Here is a 24506-nt window from a genome sequence, read left to right as displayed (position 1 = left end):
GTATACAAACAGCAGAACTTACAGTCTAAAAGTGAACCATTCTGCTCCTTGAAAGAGAAGGCTTAAGTATGAAGGATATGTAGATAAAAACAATATGTTAGTTCTTTGTGGAATCAGTTTATGAATTATTTTTAAAAAGTGTCTGATCTTACTGCATGAAAGTTAATGGGAGCTTGGGCACGACTTAATGGGAACATGATCAGACCGTAAGTTATTACAGGACATGCTGCTGTCTCAACTTGTGTCCAATACATTCAGAACCGCAGTCTGGAACAATTCTTGTTTAGTAAGGAAATCAGTATAATCACATGATGGTGGTTCTACCTAATATTGTCCTGTAGAAACAAGCACTGATTATTTACAAGAACTTGGATGGAAGAGGGAATATCATACATATCAGTGCCTCAAATGCTTAGGACTTCAAGTAATAACATCTTCAGGTAGTAGTTCAAGGAAACCATTGCAAAACAAAAAGCCTGATCGAACGAACAACTGAAATCCTTCAGTATCAGGAAACTTGCTTAAATATTATTCTCAATATTATATCTATAACCCTTACTCACGTGAGTAGTTGCAATGAAATGAAATTTGACTAATTTGAGTAATTACTGTGTTGAAGAATCAGACTCAGATTTTAAAACCAAAACTGCAATTAAGTTTTGAGGATGCCAAGAATGGGTTGAAAGAAAAACAGGGGTGCTGAAAATGGTTACTTTTGGATTTGGAAATCTAAGTGCCTTACAGAAATCTGTTTAAGTGCAATAGACTGTTAATGATATTACAAAAGCCAAAAATAAAACTGGGATAGTAGGTAAAGATAAGATCTGAGTGACTGACTTCCCCACCCATCCACATTATGTGAAATTGGCAACTTCTGTGTCTCAGCTGCATATTACTACAGTTCAGATGCCAAGATCAGGCCAAAACTTGTTCTGTGGTTTAGGTCTGAATCTAGATGCCCTCAGTAAGATCACTTTAAAAGGCGACCTACAAAGTTATGCAGAATATCCTCTCACAAAACATATACACACCTTTATGGTGGCTAATGAAAACTTAAAAGGTTTAATTTTCTCAGCATACTTTTTACATTAGAAATCCAGGTCTTGTTTACCCTGTTTTTCATGGCAGACTGTATAGACTAGCGGAGGATTGGTTTATTACACTGCAGACACCAAGCAAGTGAAACTTGATGGAAAAGGGAAATGATTTTTAGTCCAGCTATTTAAAAATTTTATCACCACCCGTGTAACTCAACTGCAGCATAAATAGTTGGAAGAAGAGATCTATGTGCGAGATTCAGCATGTGTACTCCTTTAGTTAGCAGCCTGACAAAACTCACAATACACACCTGAGACCTCCAGCAAGTCTTCCAATAAAGACAAGGGAAGACAAGACTTGAAATTCCTGATATTTCTAAGGTAAAGTACAAGCAGGGGAAAATTCCTTATTTGGAAGAGGGCAATCATTTCAAGTGTGTTTTATACAACAAGCAAGCAAAAACAGGACACAAACCTAAATATTTTTGTATGGATTCTTGTTTCATTGTGCAGGTGACCTTTCAATTAAAAACCAAGCAAGTTAGTAGCTTTTGGCATTGCAAGCAGAGAAAAGGAAGATGCCTGCAAAACAGAACTCCTTTCCTAAAATATACATTCAGAAATGCAAAAGTACATGGAAACATGTCACCTTTCAAACTAAGATATGTTAAAACAGGACAAACCTATGAACTGTAGCACTTGAGAACCAAACTGCTGGAATGACAAATTACATTTTTCTGAAAGGAGATACTGCATCTTTAACCTAGTTGAGTGAAATCTCCTGCAAACACATGAGCCCACAGGATTGGAACAACACTAACGCAGAAAATAAATAGGAAAAAGTAACGCTATTTATTAATTAAAGAAATTCCATCTATGAATTATTCTGTTTAAATTAAAATGTAAGACAGACAAGTCTGGATAAAAACATGTTCTCTCAACATTTGGACTTATTTTAAAAAACAAGTTCCTAAGTGTCAATTTAAAAAGTATTTTGTATTTTGATATAGACACAAATTAACACTGTATAGAGATGAATAGTATGATTATTATCCTATGATAGTGGTCAGTGACCTTTTGTAAACACTAGCCAGATGCTGCTATAACCACTGGCTAGTAAAACTGCTGTCATAGGCCTTTTGAGCAAGAAGATCGAAACATCAGGCAATGTCATCATATTATTTTCTCGGTCAATCAGATGCTCAGTTGTGTTACAAAGCTTTTTCCTGTATTTGGATATATATTTCATTTTCAACCTACCATCTGAAAGCAAAAAAACCCCCAGAACAAGTCTTCAAACCTCCTCCACTAAATCCACAAGGCTATTAACTTCAGGATGGCCATAACTACACACACTCTTATTTGAGACGTGCCTACCCAAACAACAAAAAGCTATTTTGCTTCCTCTGCTACCTTCTTCCCTCAGACCCCCCTTCATTTCCCCCCCCCCGCCCCCAAAAATCTATGTTCCTTCTTGTTCAGGAAATGAAGCTAGAGACAGCAAGAAGTGGCACAGTGGATCGGCATTCCCCTCTACGTGCGGTTCAGCGTCTGAAAGATTCGAGAGATCTGTAGCATGACAGGTCCCGTCTCTGGATCGTTCATCCACTGAGTGCTGTTTAAGGGGTTTTCAAGCATATCTTCAAAGGCTGCCGAGAAAAGGAGGTGGCAACACTCAGTTCATGATGTTTTATTTGGCAAATATTGGGTATTTTGGATGTTTTACAAAATAAAAAGTTAGTTTAAATTGCAGTAGGAATCATGACTTGCTTTGATCACCACAACTCCATCAGGACAGATCTTGGGAGGCCAGAGCCACCCACGCAGAGGCCTTCCCCCCACCACCAAGCTCCCTGGCGACACAACTCCATTGGAGCGGCACTGCCGGCGACTCCTCCTGGCTGTGACTATTGGGGGTGATGAGAAGGAGGTAGTACAAAAGCCAGCTGTGTTATGTTCTACCTAGGTACTCCTATGGTGCCCATCACCACAGTACCTCAATGCCTCCAGCAATGAGTTTACTCTCTCAACACCCCTGTGAGGTAAAGCATTATCCCCATTTTACAAGGGGTGAAACTAAGGCACAGATGCATGACCCTAGGTCGCCCATGGCAGAGCCAGGAAGTGAACTATAATCTCCCGATTCCCACTCAAGTGCCTTGGCCACAAGACAATCCTTCCTTCCTGGAAAAATTCTCTGGGGCTAGAGAGGGAATAATGTATATTATCCCACCAGCCAGCAAGCTCCTTCCTCCACCAGCCTAATCACTGCCCTCTCACCTTGGACTGGAGTCAAGGGCATGCATGATGCCATGGAGACAGTAGACCCCAATTTCCATGGTGTGTGCAGGTAGAAGGGTCCCCTCCATTTGCAGATTTTGGAAGGAAGGATGACCTAGGCCCAAATGGCTAAAAATAGTTCTCTTTACCTGTGTCAAATAACCCCTCTATCCCAAGATTATTCCACTTATTTACTTTTGACTGAACTTATTTTGCATTTCACTCAGCTTGGATGATTCACAGAAAAGTCAGTGCCACTGTGTGGTTCTCATGCACTAGTACATTGCTGCAAGATTTGGGTTGCAAACACAGCAGGAAACAAGAACATTTGAGCCAACAGTTTACAGATGCTTGGGACATTTGGAACTTACTCACGGGCCACACACACACACACACACACACACACACACAGTCTGACCTTTTCAGAAGTCACCTAAAGGTCAGTGTAACAATTTACATAACAGAGTCTGGCAAACTCTGGCATAGAGGTTAATGATCCAATTTTCCAAAGGTGATAAGCACCTACAACTCCCAATAAAGTCAACGAGAGCTGTAGGTACTCAACACCTCTGAATGCCACACTATAAATACTTTGCTAAGGTTACAAAGTAGGTCTCTGGCAGAACTGAGAATAAAATATAGCTCTCATGCTTCAACCACTAAACCTCCTCTTTTGGGGAGAAGCGAGAGATTAAAAATATATTGAACTAAAGGACTTTTCATCATCTTTTTCATAACTAGGAATTTTCTAATTCAATGCAAATATTCATGTTAAAATGCATGACACTGGCAATAAGCCGAGGTATCATTAGCAACAGTACATGCTCTGATGCTCATCCAAGCGTTATACATGTGTACAATGACATTTCATTTTCTATTTTTATATCCTGCGCTGCAGCATGGAACCTTCCTCTGAAACGAAGATGCCACTTGTTTAGAAATCAGGGTGGGCAGGTTCTGCTCCTGCATTATTTAAAACCCACAAAACTTCACAGTAAATGTAAGTGTTCAAAAGATCTACTGCAAAGGAATTCATATGCAATGTATGTTTTAAAACATGCCTTTAACCACTGAGGCCAAAGATTAAGCACGTTTATATATTGCAGAAATGCCAAATTTCTCCCTACTAAATATCTCCCTGTGCACAGTTTCCTCAGAGTGACCCATCAACCACAGATTTACATTTCAGTCTTTTTTGGACTCATTAGTGATGCGGCTTTCCGAGCCACAGATGCTTTTTGACTGAGAAAACACAGATGCTCTACAGGGCAAACCTCCAAAAAGGGTGAAGCATGTGTCCATAGCTGTTATTTCAGCCTTGGCAGGACACACACAGAAGTCCTTAGCTGGCAGCTTTCAGTTCAGTTAAACTCAGCCAATCACTGCCCTCTGAGTAATAAGCAGACTTCAATCAATAGTGAGCTGTACTACAGCATGCATTCTCTTCCACACCTTTTTTTGCAGCTAAGGACCCCAGGATACCAAGCAGAGATCTACATTTTCCCTGCCAAACTCTGGCCAAGTTGAGTGCAACAAGTCTCCTAGATCCACACGGATACTCTAGCCAGCAGCCATGACATTCTAGATGGTTGCAGGTTGAAACCATTGCCCTGGAGATTCAGTGTCATATCTGTGACGGCCCCATGATTGTTCCAAGCCCCTGCTGCCCACATGGCATCATACGCAGCACTACAAAGCAAGCCGTCAGGCTGCCCCCTCCCCGTTTATTCCCTTAGCTTTACTCAGAGTATTTTCTGATAGTCAGCAACTGTGCAGGCAAGGCTTCTTTGTCAGAAGCCAGGACAGTACTTACCTAACAGCGTTTTAGGGTTCGTTAGCCCTAACTGTACCACTGGGTTTTCCAGGATGGCTTGGAAGAGAGGGCTAGTGGTGTCAATTCCCTTATCCAAATCCTCTGGAGATGGCTGTCTGTCTCCCAGCAGCCATTCACACTGTAAAAGTCAGCAGGCATGACAAGTTTATAATTAGTTCCATTAAAACGCAAGCTCATGAGACTTCAATCCCGCATGTAAGTAAGGCACAAGATAGAACATCCTAGACAAAGTTTATCATCCCTGCATGCAATTTGAAGACTAAACCATGTAATACATTAACTACTATTCACTTAAGTCCTGCTCTAGGTCAACTGCAAGGCTCCCATTACTCCAGCGGGAGCTGGACTAGAACCTGATACAGCAATAAAAGTGATTTCTAGCTTTCAAACCCACATGAGGTGACATTCTATATATCACACTGGAAATCTACAGCTTGCTCCAGGACTGTCCTCCTCCTACCCAAGAACTGGCCAGGATTCCCGAATCCAAAGCTGGAGGGCAGGCTCACTGATCTAAGTGCCAGAAGCACATCTCAAAATCCCAACAAGGTCAGCTCAGCCCTTTTTCCTTCAGGAGAGGATAAAATGAGCATTCCTCTGTATGCATGCGTGTGTGGTCCTTCAGAAGAGAACCTCAAAAACCAATTTCATGTCCCTGGCCAAAGTTCTCCATCTCAACATTTCCACTCTGCAAGTAGTTCTCTCAACATTGTGCAGGATGCTGGTTGACTGCCACTCTCCAGCCCAGAAGTGACTGCTTTCCAGTGGTGTACGTAGCTAGTTTCAAAGATGCACAATATTTAATCATGTTTGTTTCAACTCCAATAACTGCTAGGGCTGGAATACAAAGAGCAAGACCATGTAACATGAGGCTAGTTTGAATTAAAAATATGACCAAGCGCCATCCAGTTCAGCGATCAAGAATTCTCAATTGAGCAAATGATCATCATAGCAATTAGGAATAAAACAACAGAGGATACTCACAGCTGCGTTTTGCTGGTTGTTGTTTACTCTTAGTGCATCTATCACCTCTTTTTCATCAAAGCCCATCTCCATCAAGGCAATGACAGCCTAAATCAGAAACACACAGCTTATTACACACAGCATTTAGCTTGGTCCATGGCAGCTACAACACACACAAGGAATGAATCGTATCCCTTCTTCTGGAGAAAAGCTTTTCCTTCTCCACATACAGCAAAGGAGCAGAAGGCGATGGTCCCGGTTTTAAGAATCCTGACAGGCTTTATTAAGTCAGATTCTCCTCACTAGAGGAGCCAATGGGATTTTCTGTGTAACTGAGAGGAGAATATAGCAGAATATATTCCCTTTCGACTATTTTTTTTTCTAAAAGGCTTTTATTGGGTGCAAACTGTTGTCTAGCAGAGATTCAAGAGATTTTAAAGGTCTACCATCAGGCTACAAGTAGCTTGTTTCCAATGCAATGGCACAACCAGGCCCTGATCTGTGACTGGAGTCCTTAGACAGTACTGTAATACAAGGAATAATAAAATAGCAGCAGCCAAATCCTGCTTCTATTAAAATAAGGAGCAGGACTTGGCTCTAAAAAAGCAGGATAGGATGGGTAGTAGGAACTCCCATGTCTAACACACATTCCTTCTGCGACCATGAGCAATTCACTCATCTCCATTGCCTCTGTCTTCCCTCCCGCTCATCAGTCAGAGTGCTCAGACTTACCTATCTCACTAGCACACTGTGAGGGAAAATGTTTGCAGAGCTATTTGAAGATTAAGAGTACTAAGTATTACTGCACTGTTCCAACACACAGGTGAAAGAGAAATGATTGAATGATCCCTTGTTATAATATTGTTCCACGTCAATATCCTTGGGACTCAGAGAGGAAACAGATTACTCTCACCAGAAGCCTCTCTTTTTGCTGGTAATCTGGCAGTCTCCACCCTGCACCTACTACTTACACAGAACATCTGGGCAAACACAGCAGCACCAATGTAAAATTATATATAAGGAAATGCAGCCCCCAGCACGCAAGAGGTGAACTTCTCCATACCTAGCTCCTACACATCAAACAAGCACTGGAAGAACTAGTTCTTTTCCTTTTCTTACTCTTCTCTGGTCATACACCTTAGCTGCTTGTATCAGGATGTGTTCATATCAGAATGCCTTCTTTTTAAATGAGCGTCAGGTGTTCAATTACAGTACATGTGCCCTTTGCAGGCTGTGGCACTAATTTTAGATTGGGCAATGTGACATTTAGGAGAGGGTTGTGATGGGTCAGAAGCCAGGATAGAGAGTCTCTTAAGAAGTAGGTTAAAGTCTAAACCACATGTCAAATGGGACAGTTTGCTTTAAGTCTCACATCCACATTTGAAAGTAACTTGTTTTGTACTGAAGGACAGAAGTTACTTGCTTTGAATCAACTTACTTCCATTTCCCCTTTACCACTATGCATTTGTAGGGGTAGATTTTGCTCTCAGTTACACAGGGTCAAACCAGGTTGATTTCAGTGAAGGTTCCAGCTGCGTAACTAAGCAGCATTTGGTTGTAGCCCACGGTTTCCTTCAGGTTCAACACACTCCTTGGAATAAGGACAAGGAAGGCTGCTGTTTGCATCAGTCATTTCTAATATCCCATCGTACTCTTCAGATATTTTGGTTTCCATTTCTGTATCTAGAGATGGGATAGTTTTATTCCTGTTTCCTATTTGTATGCAACTCAAAAAGTAGAAATGTACTTACATCTATTGGGAACAGTTATCTTAGGAAACCCAGCCACCATCTAGTCTGCCCGAGGCAAAAGGAACCCAGGATTCTATCCTAAGGATAGAAACCTGGCTCCACACAGGGAAAAACTCCCATTAACTTCAGTGGTGCCAGGATTTCACTCCTGTGGTTAAGGGGCTTCCTTTATTAACTGTTCTTACAAGGCCAAATACTCCAGATGTTATGGTGCTACACAAATAATGATTCCTAAACATTGATCTGGAACTAGTCCACTTTCCATCACTACATTATTTCATTGCAATGTAGGCAAATTGAGATTTCATGTACAGGTGACCTTCCTCATGGCACAGAAAGAAAACAATTTACAAACAAACAAATTGGATCCAGGTTATTTAGTGATTAGGACATTAAACGGTAGGCACAGTTGAAATATAGATTGGCAAGACAAGTGTATTCAGCTTGGTCTTTTTAAGAAGGTTAACTGCCTGTAATACTCATGATTTAGATTAGACGACTAAGCAGCAGAATGAAAAAGGTAAGAAATGAGCAAGCAGAATCTGAAATGTGTTGTGAAATATTAGAGAGGAGGCAAGACCCAAGGGAACAACTGCAGATTTTTTAAAGGGAAGCAGAAAGTAGAGTTTGTAAGCCAAATTCTGTTCTTAACTACACTGGTGTGAATCTAGGAGTTCACTGAAGTTCCTCTGAAATTTCCACTGGTGCAACAGAGTGGAATTTAGTGTTTGGAAATGCAGCCATGCAAGTTATGAGAACACAGCCATGATCTGGTATGGAGCCAGATAACTGGAATGCTGGGGATGGGAGACAGGATTTTAAAACTTGTACTTTATACTCCCTATCCAAGGCTTGTGGTTTTCTGGCAATAACACACATGCTGTCATGTGCATTTGCAAGTTCTAGTAATTAGATTTAGTCCTGGTGCGCACTAAATATTTAGAACTGTGTATCTGAATATTTTAAAAGGTCTTTTTCAGACCTAAGTAATTTTACTCATGTCTTAATATTAGCTATTAAGTTGTTGATGAATCTTGTCAAAGTCTCAGGAAATCTTCAGTGGTAAAAGCAGATCTATCTTGAATTCTAAACAGCACCTCCTGGTTGTTCTGAACAGGGATACATTTTCTATGCAAGGTATTTATAACTGTTCAGATAAACAGCTTGAAAAGATGTTTCACTGTCACTTCTGCAAACTCTTCAAGATTCAGTTTAAATGCTCTTTTGTACCCTTCTACGGTAAGAGTCCTCAGGGCACCATAATTAATACCCTATGGTGCTTCTTCACCAATACACACAACTGCATTATTTCCACTGGCTTTAGTGGTGGAAGCAAGTCATGATTACAAAAGGCTACGTCAAGAGATTAGCCCCAACACTAGGGCAGACCTAACACTGGTAATTTAGATGCACCTGCATTAGAGACTGTAGCATGTAGGTACTGGGTGGTACTCTTTTAAATATTTTAAGAGTCCTCTAATGGTCCTCAACATCTTCTGTGTTTAAAAGCCTCCAGAACCCTCCCGGAGCAGCAGTGTATTTAGGTATCCAGACCTTACATGTTGCATATAGTTAGAAAACATCGTTATTTGGAGCCCACTGTGTCCCCATGGTTTCCTTCATATTACATTTGTTGCGTAAAGACTAAAAGACAGACAAGACATACTCGTGGGTCCGGACGAAATTCTCTTTTCCTGCGGATCTTCTTGAATATTTCCGTCAGCTCATCCTTGGGCTCTTCCCCACCAGCTTCCAAACTAGGACCAGCAATTGCTCCAGCAGAGGAAGCACCCACTTCAGAGGCAGCTTCTAATGAGGTTTGACCTGGAAGCGGTGCGTCAACCGTGGGGTCATCTGCGTGTTCTATCAACCACTCCATTGCTTGCGTCACTGACATACTGAGACACAAAGTTAATGGAAACGATTATGGGGAGTCATCAAAGCTCAACAGGTATGTTCTACTCTGCAGCTCAGAGCGAGCCTCTGAGCCAAGCTAGACAGACTCCCACTAGCTTAACAGTAAAAAGAAAAGGAGTACTTGTGGCACCTTAGAGACTAACCAATTTATTTGAGCATGAGCTTTCGTGAGCTACAGCTCACTTCATCGGTGTTGACACTGTGGCTCCAGCAGAGACACTGGCTAGTCACCTGAGCTCAGATCAGGGGATCAGTTGGGCTTGAGAGCCCGAGCTGCAACGTCTACGCTCAAGCCGATGGAGTCTGGGAGGCTTACTCCCAGCTGCAGGGTAGACAGACGTCAGTGAGTAAATCATCATCTCACACAGGTTTGGCTTTTGTTCCTAGGACTTTCATCGTCACTAGCTAGTTTGTATCAGAGGTCACGAAATACAAATTTGCTTCCTTTAAGCTTTCTTTGTGCTTGGTTATAAAATAACTTTGGTGCAACATCTCAGACTTGATGTTCCTGAAATACCACAGACACCACAAACTGATTTCTCCTGAGCTAATAGTGAAAAGAGAGGAGAGGTGGAGATAGAGGAAAGCCAAGGTTCAAGATGAGCTGAACTAGCAATCTAGCATTTTTAAACAGGCTTTTGAGGGCATCGCCTGCTCTCCAGAACCTCAGCTTCATTTCAACATAGAAAGTCACTCTTCCCCTTACAAGTCAGAAGAAACTCTCACTTTGCAATTTTTGGGTGAATTAACAATGTGATGTCTGCCCAAGTTTCCACGGAACCTGAAACCATAGTCTAGAGAGGTGAACTGCCCCTGTTCATCTCTCTGGAGTGTTAATTCAGATACCCAGTGACTATCATTGAAAATGTCAACATTGGGAACTGTTTCACTGTCAATCAAAGCATGAAAATAAGGAGAGGAACAAGCACATCACATGTACACAATTTATCATGAGTGACAGCTCATTTTGGTACGAGGACTGGATGCTGCTTGGGTGAGCATCACCCCTTCTTTCCCCCACACTTATCCTTGGAGCCCAAAAGAGCATCTGAGCCCCACCAAGCAGCGCCTATGAGCATTTGAACTCCACTGAAAAGACGCCAAACTCAAGAAGATCACTGTGATCATATTTTGAACCTCTGCATAATCTGCTGTGTCATGTCATTTTGGTATCTGACATAGGTGAAGCTTGGGATAGTAACAGCATATCACTCCCCGATTTGTGCCCTGGGGAAAGCAGAGAAAGGAAAAATCCAGAGATGGGATTGGCATAACCACACAAGTAATTTTATAACCAAAGAAGAAAAGAACAGCCCTTGATATCACTGTTTGGATGTGGGGACAGAAATGAATAATTTAAAATGGTTTTAGAAGTCAGTGTGAAACATTTCTTCTGCAGTTTAAGGATTGGGTCTGTTTTTTTCTTTTCTTTTTTTAAATTGAGAGCGTGAATTTAATACTCATGAATGATGCCAAATATACAGACCTCCATTTATTCTCAGAACAAGTCCAGCACAGTCAGCAGCAGAGTAAGGTTCTCTCACTCGACACCCTCTTTGCCCCCGGATGGACCTCTACCCTGAGCAGGGTTGTTCCCTGTGCTAGTGCTTTGTATCATCTTGGTTTAGGTGCTCCAAGAGGCGGTTTACAGCAAATGCATTATTATCCAAATAATTATGTGCACCAATTATCTCCGTAATTAGCAATTCTGTATGCTGGGTGATGCGTATACTCACTGGTTTAAACGAAGGGCTTTGACAGCTCGGCTCTCTGGAAACCCCATTTCTGTAAGCTGGCGCAGGGCTATTTCATCCACTCTGTCTTCCTCATCCTCATCCAACATGGCTACAGACAAAAAAACAAATTCAGGTTAGTATTTCAAGCCAAAATAAGTCCCTGCTCCATCTGGAAAGATATCTGCTAAGTTTGAATCCTTAGTCTTCCCTTTCCCACCCTAACAAATCAGAAGGGGAGAGAGAAAAACCTATAAAGTCTTTTAGTTCAACCCCATTAGCTCAGCTAACGCTGGACTGTTCCCAGGGCTTTGTCAAGAACAGTGTTCAACATCTCAAATGATGCGGCGTGGGTTTCCCCACTACCCTTAACATTCTATTCCACTCGGGACTGAGCTTTCAAGCATTTAGACATGAGCAGTCCTTACGCAAACAAGCAGTGCTGCAGACTTCTATGAAACACATTAAAGAATTATTTGAGAGAGAGAGAGAGAGAGAGAGAGAGAGAGAGAGAGAGAACGAACTGTGGTGGGATCAGGCCCTAATAAATCCCAGAGTCAGGAAGTTTTCCATTATATTCACCCTACTTTTTCCCTTTTCTCCATTTAATCCTAACTCTTAGGGTAGGTCTACACAAAAAAAGGGTTTTCTTAATTTGCGTTAAAATAGCCCTGAAGACATGGCAACTTAGGTTAGCAGTTTGAGTTCAACCCTACGGTCCCCTATAGCCTTTACCTCTAGCTGCTAACCCAAGTTAAAAGACAAGTTACCGAGTCTTCACTGCTATTTAACCCCAGTAAGCTAACGCAGGTTAGCCAACTGGAGTTAAGAACATACTTTTGTTTTTGTTTTTTTTGCAGTGTAGACATACCTTTTAGTGCCCTACACCCTAAACCATTCCTCACCATCCCTAGAGCTGCAGTTTGAGTGAAGTTTTCCAGTAGTTATACTAGGAATAATTTTACATTTACATGGTACCTCTCATCCCAAAGTGCTTTTAAAACAAAAACCAATACATCAGGGATGAAATCCTCCCCAATTCAATTCAATGAGAATTCTGCTATTGACTTCAATGGGATCTGGGTTTCAGCCCAGGAATGCTTCCCCTGACACTGAAGTGTACACACATGGAGTGGAAGTTAACAGCTTTTTTTATAGCCTATAGCAACCCTATGCAATCAATGACAAATACTGCACCCAACTGAAACCAAATGGCGTGTTAAGGAGGTCAAATGTTATTTAAGTGGAATCTGGCAAGACATCATGGCCTATGACCCCTGCTCTTGTGAAAAATGCCATAAGGTCTCTAGTGATCATGAGTTGTCAAGACCTTGGCTATGGTTATGTCTCATTGAAAATATGCCACATCCTGCTGCTCTGTGTCCCCTAAAGTATGGGTAGGGCCCTACCAAACTCTCAGTCCATTTTGGTCAATTTCACAGTCATAGGTTTTTAAAAAATCGTACATTTCACAGTTTCAGATATTTAAATCTGAAACTTCACAGTGTTATAACCGGGGGCCCCCCACCCAAAAGGGGGGCCACAGGGGGGTCAGGGTGTTGCCACCCTTACTTGTGCGCTACTGCTGGGGTGGCGCTGCCTTCAGGGCTGGGCTCACAGCCAGCAGCCGTGGAGCTACCTGCAGCAGGGGGCAGTTCCCAGAGATGGGTCTGACCCGGTCCCGGGAGCGGTCCCTCCCCAGCATCTGGAGACCAGCACATGGTAAGAGGCCCCAACCCTGTCCCTCCTCTACACTAGCCAGATTTCACAGTCCAGGACATGTTTTTCCACAGCTGTTAATTTGGTAGGGTCCTAAATATAGGACAGGCATATTTTAAAAAATAAGCCATCAAATTGAGACTGATTAGTCAGAGGGAAGAGTGTTACCTACTGAATATCCAACAGCACTTCCTTCCTCTGCACCTGGGTATTCCTCAGAAGAGTCCCACTGATATATTGACCCATCCCACCTCTGCTTAGCTTGGGAGAGATGACGGAATCACAGAACAAGGTGTGTATGGCTACAAGCCTTTTGTAATAGGATGAATAAACATTTTTGGTACTTCTTGACAAGACTAGTCAAAACAAGGATCCACAAAACACATTAGGGACATGTTCTTACCATTTGCCTTCTTAAATAGTTCAACTGCATCCGGGTTCAGTGCCAGCAATTTCTGCGCAACTTCTATAAGTGAAACTAAGATCTTCCGGAGCTCTGTCTGGAACTGCAAGAAAGGAAACTGTCAAAACATTTAGATAGGAAGCTACCAATAGCCATCTTCACTTAATACATCTATTGTTAGAGAGTCTGTACGCTATGCCCTTGCCCCCTGTAGAGGAAGTTGCTTTATTATGGCTTTGCTTTCACTGCGTTTAGCCTGTTTCCCGTGGAGTGCTATATAGAGCAAGAATTGACATGCAGAAAGGGTTGTTTATTTCTTCCACTGCTTTTAGTCCCATAAGAAAATGACACTAGCTGAGAAAGCTTATTTCTTAATGGAAACGTGCCCAACCCTGTAAGGAGCTTTGTGTGGGCAGACAGAAGTCAGTGGGCCTCTGGTCAGATGCTGTGGAGTTCCTTTCAGGACTGTTTCTATTAAGGGATGAGTTTTCTTGGCTAGTGTCATTTTCTTCCTACGACCAGCTTCTTCTGAGATTTGTCATACCCATGTGTCATGGCTTCCCTTCCTTCATCTGGAAAGATTTTTACTATATACCATATACAACAGGGCAAGCTGCTCACTAAACGTATTAAGTTTTCCATGCTTCATTTTAATTAATAGTAAGTGCTAGGAACATTTAACTTTTTTTAAAAAAAGAAAAATTTTCAATATTTTATTTATTGATTATTTAATAGCATATACTATGCACGTAGGGCTTTTCTACTTCATGCACATGGCAGCATCAAACCTGAAGAAGGAAATCACACTATTGAACACACATTGAACACATACTCACAAGGTCCTTCAGCATTTTGAAAGCTGTACAGTGCTGGGGCAGTTTTAAACTTTGAAAATAGAGCCAAGAGGAAAACTAACTGCCTCAAACTCAATGTATAATCAAAAATTTTATGCAAACAAAATGCAGTCACACTTTATAAACGGAACCGTAACATAAAGGGTTAAGAAATGATCAGATGTATTAAGTATCTTAGGTGCTATAACCATATCAGCATGAGGCATTATAGATGGTTATAAGCAACCCACTGACCTGTTAGTCTAACATTTGATTAACCCATTTATTAAAACTTCTAATAAGTATTCATTAATCCTTTATAAACGGAACCTTAATGTAACCCAGAATGCAGTACAAACTTGGAATTAAAAAAGTTTATTTTCTGTGGAGAACAGTTTATAATCACACTGGTCTTTTAATTAAGATCTTTATTAGAACCATGCAGGTAGCCACTAAGACAAAAGATCAGGTACTTTTTTAAAAAAAAAACTCCTTTGGGGAAAAACATGGAACAAACTGGGTAAATATTTGTACAGGTATAGGGCAGTTTCACTATTACCACCATGTATGAGAATACCCTAAAACCAGGAAACTAAGATCATATTTCTCTTTAAAAACAAAAAAAACCCACATTCCCCTGCAGTATTTCCAATCAAACTTTGCACTGCTGTGCTAGTGCATTAGAACCTGAAAGTGACTAGGCTGTATCATTCCGTGAGAAATGCAAGAAGTAAAACACAGCATAATCAGGGAAAAACCCTAATTTGATTCTTAAAATTCAGTTTTAAATTATCTGCGCTACTGGTATATTAAGCACACCCCCCACCAAAAATATTATTTTTCACATGAGACATGAACCATAGATTTTCACTTATTTCAAAAGAAATAAGCAATAGGCCCAAGTTTCAGCGAAGTCTTCAAGACAAGATGAACTAACCTATGGATGTGGCAGAGAAGGGTTAAATCAGGGAGGAAATCTAGATTTAGCACGTAAATTAAAGGAGATAAAAAGCACCATACTTACATCCCTCATGTTGTGGTGGGCCACAGTGCGATCTACATTGCGAGAGGGCAGATTTGCTGTTGCTTTGATAATAGCATCCTTATCGGGAGCTTTCTGTTCCTGCTTCCTCTAACCAAGAAAAGGAAGCATGATCAGATTTTACAGTTTGTTATCCACTGAAATACAGTAATAAAAATTATGCTATAGCTGACTGATTTCATATTCTCTTGTAGGCAAGCAAGCGATGTAAGGTAACTTGTGACTAGGGGAATTGACTAGCAGTGCAATTGGTTAATAGAACCAATACTTTGTAATCACAGTTCCAAATCAGACCTGCGGTGTCACATATTTTTCATAAAAATAAATCAGTTTTCCCACATTCTTCACAGGGCCACATAGTGCTTTTCATTTAACTATCCCCATTTTGCAGATGGGGAAATGGAGGCACAGAGAGGGGGAACTGACTCAAAGGTCACACAGTGTTGGGAAATAGAAACCAGGAGTCTCCATTCCCAGTCCCATGCTCCAACCACTATGATATGTTTGTGACTTTATCTGATTAAAATATGACCATATAGATCATTGTTGCAACCACTGTTATATATTTCCAGAAAATCTTGTACAAAAGGTTGTCAACTGAGGTGTCTATGAAAAGGTTATGATTTGCTGGTTATGATTATCCTGTCTGAATGTATCATTTTTCCATTTGAATTATAAGTATCGGCTCTAGACTTGGATTTCAAATATTTGCTCCTGGGGTAACGCTCACAAGGTAGCTAACCAGCACATCTTGGAGGGACTATTCAAATTAAATGGCCCATCAAAAGAACATTTAATTGACAATGGATCATGGGAGACGCCCATCTACACTTAATGGAATTTCCTGCTGTGACTGGGCGACATGCCTGGGCATGGGATTTGCCCATGTGACTCCGAACTCCATCTTGTTGCTGTAATTTTCCACAGTAAGAACAATGGGATGCCCTCCACATGCGGGGGGGGGACAGGGGACGGGACTATAAAAGGCCCTGGAAACACCTCAATTTGATCTTCAATCCTGCTTCTTACCTCTGGAGGAACTTTGCTACAAACTGAAGCTCTGAACAAAGGACTGAATGACCCATCCAAGCTGTGGATGTATTCCAGAGACTTGACTTAAGCCAGCCGTTTATTCCATCACTGCTACAAGCCTGAACCATGAACTCTGCAATTACTGTACATATTTGATTATTTTAACCAATTTTAACTCTCACCTTTCTTTCTTTCTATTTATAAACTGTCAGATTTTAAATTCTAAGGGATTGGCATCAGCGTGATTTTTGGGTAAGATCTAAGCTATATATTGACCTGAGTGTGTGGCTGGTCCTTTGGGATCAGAAGAACCTTTCATTTGATGAGACTGGTTGTAAAGAACCACTAATCTCTGAATCCAGTGTTTTTGGTGGCGACATAAGAACTGGAATGCCCAAGGAAACTGCTTTTAATGACTTCTTGTTAGCCAGTGTGGTGAAACAGGAGTTTACTTGTGTGGCTGGTTTGCGATATCTTATGAAAGAATAACCACCAGTTTTGGGTTATGTTTGCCCTATTTCTCAGCAGTTTGTTCTGAATTTGGCATCCTCATTTGTGGCCCACTGAGGCATGGTTACAGTGGCATAGTTGGAAGGATAGGCTAACTCAGTGACATCCCAGCACATCAGGTGACACCCCAAAGGGCCCAATCCTGTCACAGTGTTCCTTCCCTGTAGGGTACTCTCTTCAAATGCATCTGTTTTCTGTTCAAAATTAGTAGGGAGACGTGAGTTGTGTCAACACCTTATGTGCCATTTAATACTGAAAGCGCTGCATTGTTTATAAATACAGCGTGGGGAAATACAGTGCCCTGGACTAGCTCCAAATTTTCAACATACAGTCCAAAAATGGAAGGCTTGAAGCCCAAAGACACAGATGCACAGAGGACATAGTGTGAGGAAGAGTGTGTGACACACAGCACAGCAAGACCTCAGAAGGGCAGTGCACAGGGAAATACAGATACCTACAGGAAGCAAATGCCAGAAGAGAAAAACAGGTTTGCACATACAAGGAGAGACCGCCAGCAATTCACAAGGACAAGCAAAGGCACAGCTCAGTACATCTGCAGATGATGGCAGCTACTGCACCACCAGGGCAGAAATGTCCTTTTGGAGAGCGTTGACCCACTGTAATAACAATTACACCCCGGGGGGCGGGGGGAGGAGTAACCCACTGTTATCCCAGTTGGAGAAAAAAACTGAAGTTCTAGTAGGGTCAATGCTTGTGCCCCAGGGTATGTCTACACTGGGGCTGGGAGCCAGTCCTCCAGCTCGAGCCGACAGACTTGTGTTAGTGGTGCTTGCGCTAATGCGCTAAAAATAGTTGTGTGGATTCTACCCCCTAGATCTGAGCTCCCTGCTGGTGCTGTAACATCCCCACAGCTATTTTGGCTGGCTCCCAGCTCCAGTGTAGACAAACTCCTGGTTACAGAGACCAAGTAGAGCTAAAGACAGAAATTAGAGCAATTAGACAACTTTCTAAAGGGCAGATCTATCTGAAGGCACAACATGGCACAACTTAAAATAATAGATTTATTCTGTTATTAGACATTCAAAGATCAACCTTACAGCATTTCCACAGAGCGTATCTATCCTGTTTGAGTCAAACATTATTGTTAATTTTCAGTCCTAATGCTTATGGTATTCTCTGGGAAGTTTCAAAGGAACATGAGTCCTCCTGAAATTAATTTATTTAATCTTTAATTAAATGGATGCATTTGCCTCCATAAATAACTAGTGAACACCCACAGCTACGCTTTTCCAAGTTGTTAATAAAAGGGGGGAAATGCAGACTAGAAAAACCTACAAATCTTCTGAACTCACTTTTTCCTCTGCTGATACTTCTGCCATTTTGGGAGGTGGAGGGGGAGCTCGCTTCTTTACCAACAACAAGACATCTAGAAAGAGAAGATACTGGAATATGTTAGAAGTAACATGCAATGGGTCACTGTCGGGCAATTCAGAACCCAAAATTTACAAACTGTAAAATGAAGGATGTTAGTTTTGGGCTAATTGCTCCTGTATACCCCCTGCATGGTCCCTCAAGGACATCCACTGAGAGCTTCCAGCTCCCAGATGCACCTCTCTTGAGCAGAGACCTGTATTTCTCTCCCTGCCGACTGGGGTTTTAAGGCTGCACAGCCCCGCACCATCCACTGTGATGACCCAGCAAGCCAGTTTGCCGGACAGACTTTGCCAGCAGCCCGTGTGTTGCTTTCTCTCCTCGAGGGGCATGAACAGCATAACCCCAGCAGTTACAAGGTACTGCTCAGCTCTTTCTGAGCTAGCACCTTTATTCTTGAAGTAAAAGCATTACAGAGTAAACAAAAAAAAACCCAATGAAATTTCCTATATGCATGCAAAAAGCTTACCAGAGGTCACCCATCAGTCTTATGGGGCCAAAATCTTCCCAACCCTTCCACAAGGGTTGGGGCCCCTGGACAGAAGGTCCTGTCCATTTGCTGGATCAGAAAGAAGGCCTGAATCAGTTTAAATGCAGCTTTTTTATGCCCCAAACCCTTCCTTTGTTGGTCTCTGGAAAATCCACTTTGCATCGGTATATACCGGCCATCCCAGAGAGTGGCACATTTCCAAAGGTGTTTCACCTAAGTCACCCCTTACTATTTTCGGTTCCTGGAGGAGCTGTGATAACCCTCCCCACTGGAGTTGCATACAATCCCTGCCCCACAGTGATAAATACAATACAGTCCCCAGAGATATTGCATGTGATTGCAACATCAGTTACATCAGAAATTGTAAAATGAAGGTTTTAATAGAAATGGGGTTTTGTTTGCATTCTTTGCACTGTTTCAGGGATTTTCCAGATTTAACTGTTTTTGGATCTAAACATTCCCCTTCTCTGTTTGCAACTCATGCACTCCAGCATTATGCTAGTGCAAGCAATTCAACTGCTGTATCTCTATATTAGGGCATAAAAGTAAAAAAAACAAACTGACAATAAAGTACTGGACAAAGTTAAACTGACTGGTCTATGGGTGAGGCGGAGTGACATACAAAGAGTAAATAAAATGCTGAAAAGTTAGATTTGAACAATCCTTTCAGTCGTAATCATCTGAGATATTGCTTGGAAATGGCTTATTTTAATATGTACAGTTAAAAAGTTAGACCTTTGCAGCCAAATTTTGACATCAGTTAAACAATGGATTGATCCTGGATTTACAGTTCTAATAGAATTCAGAACATGGCTCATCATTAGTTATACTTTGTCTACATGTTAAACCCGCTTATCCCTAGTTCTGCTCCCCGCCTCCCCCCTGCCCCAGGAAAGGAGCTCCTTGTGGGCCCCAAGTCCCCTAAAATGGATTGTGCTGTTTGCAAAAGTGACAACAATTGCTCCAACACAATAAGAATCCTGTAGCAATGTGTTTCCTGCCAAACCAGAGGCTGGAAAGAAAACCTAGAGCCAAACCACCTACGGTGTTCTTTACACTGGGGATTTGCCCTAATTGTAGCCATGAGTTGCCAGCCACCTGTATAGCTGCACCAGTGCAAACCCCTAGTATATGCATGTAAAGCCACTACCTGCAGTAGTGAAGCTTACCCATACTTGAAACTGAGGTGCAAATGGCAGCTTAGAGCAGCTCTCTCCGCTTAGACTAGGTGTCTGCACTGGTGACTGCCCAGCAATGCCTATAACTGGAGGAAATCTTCTGGGTAGATAAAGGTAAGTCTGAAAGATCTCAGGACGCATCACATGCTTTCCCTTTAGGCTTTTCATACTAATATTTTGCACTTACAAAGCACCTTTTCTTCCAAAGGTCTCAAAGCACTTTACATCCATTGGCTTAATTAAGTCTCCAGTACCCCTGTGACATAGGTCATTAATATAACAATTTACAGGAGGGGAAATGGGGAGACAAAGATGTTGAGGCCTAAATTAATGGGCATTTCTGAAAATTTAAATGCCCAATATGAATAGAATCCAGTTACCTGGCTACTCTAACCTTTAGACCGTCCTTTGTTTCACACTAAGCCTTTTTGCATTTTAATTCTACAGGCTAAATGCACACTTGGCGCAATTCCATTATAGCCAGCAGAGTTATACTAGGTATCCATTCTGATCTAAATCTGCAAAGCACAGCATAAGTGTACAGAGCCATAAAACTGAAACGCTGAAACAGAAACTTCAGAAAGCAACATAAGCCCACGATTTGACTTAGAGACCTGATCTGATAAAGGTGGTTTCTTTCTTTTTTTTATCTATTATTTTTATTTACTTATAGCCAAATATTAGGGCTGTCAATTAATCGCAGTTAACTCTCACGATTAACTCAAAAAATTAATCACAATTACAAAAATTAATCGCGATTAATCGCAGTTTTAATTGGGCTGTTAAACAATAGAATACCAATTGAAATTTATTATATATTTTGAATGTTTTCTACATTTTTGTATATATTGTATTCTGGGTTGTAACTGAAATCAAAGTGTATATTATTTTTTATCAAATATTTGCACTGTAAAAAATGATAAAAGAAATAGTACTTTTCAATTCAACCCATACAAATACTGTAGTGCAGTCTCTTTCTCATGAAAGTGCAACTTACAAACGTAGCGTTTTTTTGTTACGTAACTGCACTCAAAAACAAAACAGTGTAAAACTTCAGAGCCTGCAAGTCCACTCAGTCCTACCTCTTGTTCAGCCAATCGCTAAGACAAACAAGTTTGTTTACATTTACAGAATATAATACTTCCCTCTTCTTATTTACAATGTCACCAGAAAGTGAGAACAGGCATTTGCATGGCACTTTTGTAGCCAGCATTTCAAGGTATTTACATGCCAGATATGCTAAAGATTGGTATGCCCCTTCATGCTTTGGCCACCATTCCAGAGGACATGCTTCCACGCTGATGACGCTTGTTAAAAAAATAATGCGTTAATTAAATGGTGACTGAACTCCTTGGGGGGAAATTGTACGTCCCCTGCTCTGTGTTTTACCCGCATTCTGCCATATATTTCATGTTATAGCAGTCTCGGATGATGACCCAGCACATCTTGTTCGTTTTAAGAACACTTTCACTGCAGATCTGACAAAACACAAAGGTGGTACCAATGTAAGATTTCAAAATATAGCTACAGCACTCGACCAAAGGTTTAAGAATCTGAAATGCCTTCCAAAATCTGAGAGGGATAAGGTGTGGAGTATGTTTTCAGAGCTTTTAAAAGAACAACACTCTGATGCGGAAACTACAGAATCCGAACCACCAAAAGAGAAAACCAACCTTCTGCTGGTGGCATCTGACTTAGATAACGAAAATGAACATGCGTTGGTCCACACTACTTGGGATTGTTATCAAGCAGAACCCATCACCACCATGGACGTATATCCCCTGGAATGGTGGTTGAAGCATGAAGGGACAAATGAATCTTTAGCACATCTGGCATGTAAATATCTTGCAATACCGGCTACAACAGTGCCATGTGAACGCCTGTACTCACTTTTAGGTGACATTGTAAACAAGAAGCGGGCAGCATTATCTCCTGCAAATGTAAACAAACCTGTTTGTCTGAGCAACTAACTGAACAAGAAGTAGGACTGAGTGGACTTGCAGGCACTAAAATTTTACATTGTTTTATATTTGAATGCAGGTTTTTTGGTACCTAATTCTACATTTGTAAGTTCAACTTTCGTGATAAAGAGACTGCACTACAGTACTTGTATTAGGTGAATTGAAAAATACTATTTTTTTTTTTTTACAGGGCAAATGCTTGTAATCAAAAATAAATATAAAGTGAGCACTGTACACTTTGTATTCTGTGCTGTAATTGAAATCAATATATCTGAAAATGCAGAAAATATCCAAACATGTTAAAAATTGGTATTCTATTATTGTTTAACAGCATGATCAAGCAAAATTAATCGCGCGATTAATCGCTTTACAGCCCTACCAAATATCCAAAAGCCAAGTAAAAATAAAAGAATGCATGGGGTGGTATTAGGCCTAATGGCCTAATTTGTATTTACCGTCCTCAAACACAATTGCAAAGGGTAAAAGCTGTATGAACCTATTAGACATATCAGCTTATAACTGTAGTTCCTTTTTTTGTTTGTGTTAAAACAGATTTACAAAATAAAAAAATCATTTAATCTACTGGCTCAACTACGGTGTGTATAATTCATGTTTATTTCTTTAAAAAAAAAGAACACACAATGTTGCAGCAAGCAACAAAAACATATTTGATAGTCTAAACACTTTCTATTTCCTGTACCTTTTAGCCATTTTATCAGTGCCCTTGTATCAGAATCCAGAATAGGCGTTAAGGTCACAGTTTGGCATGCACCTCACAATTAAATACAGTCTCATGTTACTAGGCTCACAGGCTACGATTGCATGAATGAGGTTTAATCATAAAGCTCTCCTACCTTTATCTTGAATGTTTTCCTCCAAGACTGTTTTCGTATCTGTCAGGACCTTCTCTGAAGTAGCATGGATCAATTTATGATGCGTTATGCTTTTTGGATCCTCTAAGCTCCCAGGTACACACTAGAGAAAGTGATAAATACTAAGCATCAGAGGACAAGAATAATAAGCCTACTGCATAAATCACTATACCTCGTCTTAAAGGGAGTCGCCACATTTGAACTGTGCCAGCATTTACGAATCTCTTAATAGCTTAAGTAATAGACAGTATGCCAGAGGCTAATGTGCTGAGTATAATATGCACTAAAAAAATGGAGATTTGAGTCATGGTGTAACAGTACTCACTGTGGTAGTGAACAAGAAAATGGGTTTTTTTCCACATAGCCAAGTGCCCCGGCTGAGAGGGGAAAATATCCAAAAGGAGGATTTCAGATTTATCATAGTGATGCTTTTAAAATTAAAAGCTGGCAAAAAGCAACATCTAGGTTCCTGCTGACTGACTGACGCTCTAAACAATTTTTTGAAACAGCTAACTTCAAAGACCAAACCCTGCAGCCCTTTCACGTATGGATGGTCCTTTGGAAGTCAGTAGGCTACTCATGTAATAGCTACATGATCAGGTCTCAAAAAACTGAAAAATGTCAGATAGAAATATTTGGTAAGACATAATATTTTATTATGACAATTTATTTAATATGGTGATCTGGAAAACATGGGAATGAGGGACCATTAATTTAGCACTATCGGAGTGGGTTAATTTTGTTTCTCTCTTTAAAAAGTGACAAATTAGTCCAAAAACCCTTAAGACTTTTCAAATGAAATATATAAGACCAATGCTAAAATACTGCTTTAAAGTGGTAGGCCTCTCAACTGGAATTGCTAGCATTTGATTAGGTCTGCCCTCCTAATGTCCAGACTCAGAGTTTCTAGGGATTTTTTAAAAAAATATGTACTGCTGAGAAAAATAGGTTTGAGCGTAAATAATGTCCTATGTTCATTTCAGTCTGAGCACCTCAGGAGCAGTCACGGTTCGAGAGACTATTCCACGCTGAGTAGGCTGCAACTGGACTATTTTGTCCACATCCTTCCTGAAGTGAGGCACCCAGACTGGACACATTGGAGAAAGTCCAGGGACGCGCAACAAAAATAATTAAAGGTCTAGAAAACATGACCTATGAGAGAAAATTGAAAAAACTAGGTTTGTTTAGTCTGGAGAAGAGAAGACTGAGAGGGGACATGATCACTGTTTTCAAGTACGTAAAAGGTTGCTACACAGAGGAAGAAGAAAAATTGTTCTCCTTAATCTCTGAGGATAGGACAAGAAGCAATGGGCTTAAATTGCAGCAAGGGAGATTTAGGTTGGACATTAGGAAAAACCTCTTAACTGTCAGAATGGTTAAGCACTGGAATAAATTGCCCAGGGAGGTTGTGGAATCTCCATCCTTGGAGATTTTTAAGAGCAAGTTATACAAACACCTGTCAAGGATGGTCTAGATCAGTGGTTCTCAAAGCCCGTCCGCCGCTTGTTCAGGGAAAGCCCGTGGCACACCAGACCAGTTTGTTTACCTGCCACGTCCGC

General features: G+C 41.0%; 1 protein-coding gene across 3 annotated transcripts in view; it reads right to left on the bottom strand.

Moving 5' to 3' along the window:
* Positions 1-24506, bottom strand: part of UBAC1 (UBA domain containing 1) — a 54791-nt gene that overhangs the window by 23686 nt on the left and 6599 nt on the right. For 2 of the 3 annotated variants that reach the window (XM_073314932.2, XM_073314933.1), the window contains exons 2-9: positions 22930-23050; positions 18368-18441; positions 15495-15602; positions 13638-13740; positions 11519-11627; positions 9532-9763; positions 6136-6222; positions 5131-5269 (exon numbers count right to left, since the gene is read on the bottom strand). In XM_073314932.2, the coding sequence (XP_073171033.1) occupies positions 5131-5269; positions 6136-6222; positions 9532-9763; positions 11519-11627; positions 13638-13740; positions 15495-15602; positions 18368-18441; positions 22930-23050 (973 nt within the window). Of the gene's footprint in view, positions 1-2498; positions 2687-5130; positions 5270-6135; positions 6223-9531; positions 9764-11518; positions 11628-13637; positions 13741-15494; positions 15603-18367; positions 18442-22929; positions 23051-24506 lie in introns of those variants that run through there. The other variant, XM_073314931.1, reaches the window with a different exon arrangement.

The sequence above is a fragment of the Lepidochelys kempii genome, chromosome 16 (assembly GCF_965140285.1).
Source record: "Lepidochelys kempii isolate rLepKem1 chromosome 16, rLepKem1.hap1, whole genome shotgun sequence".
NCBI classification, from domain to species: domain Eukaryota; kingdom Metazoa; phylum Chordata; order Testudines; family Cheloniidae; genus Lepidochelys; species Lepidochelys kempii.
This window is presented reverse-complemented; position numbering and strand designations above follow the sequence as displayed.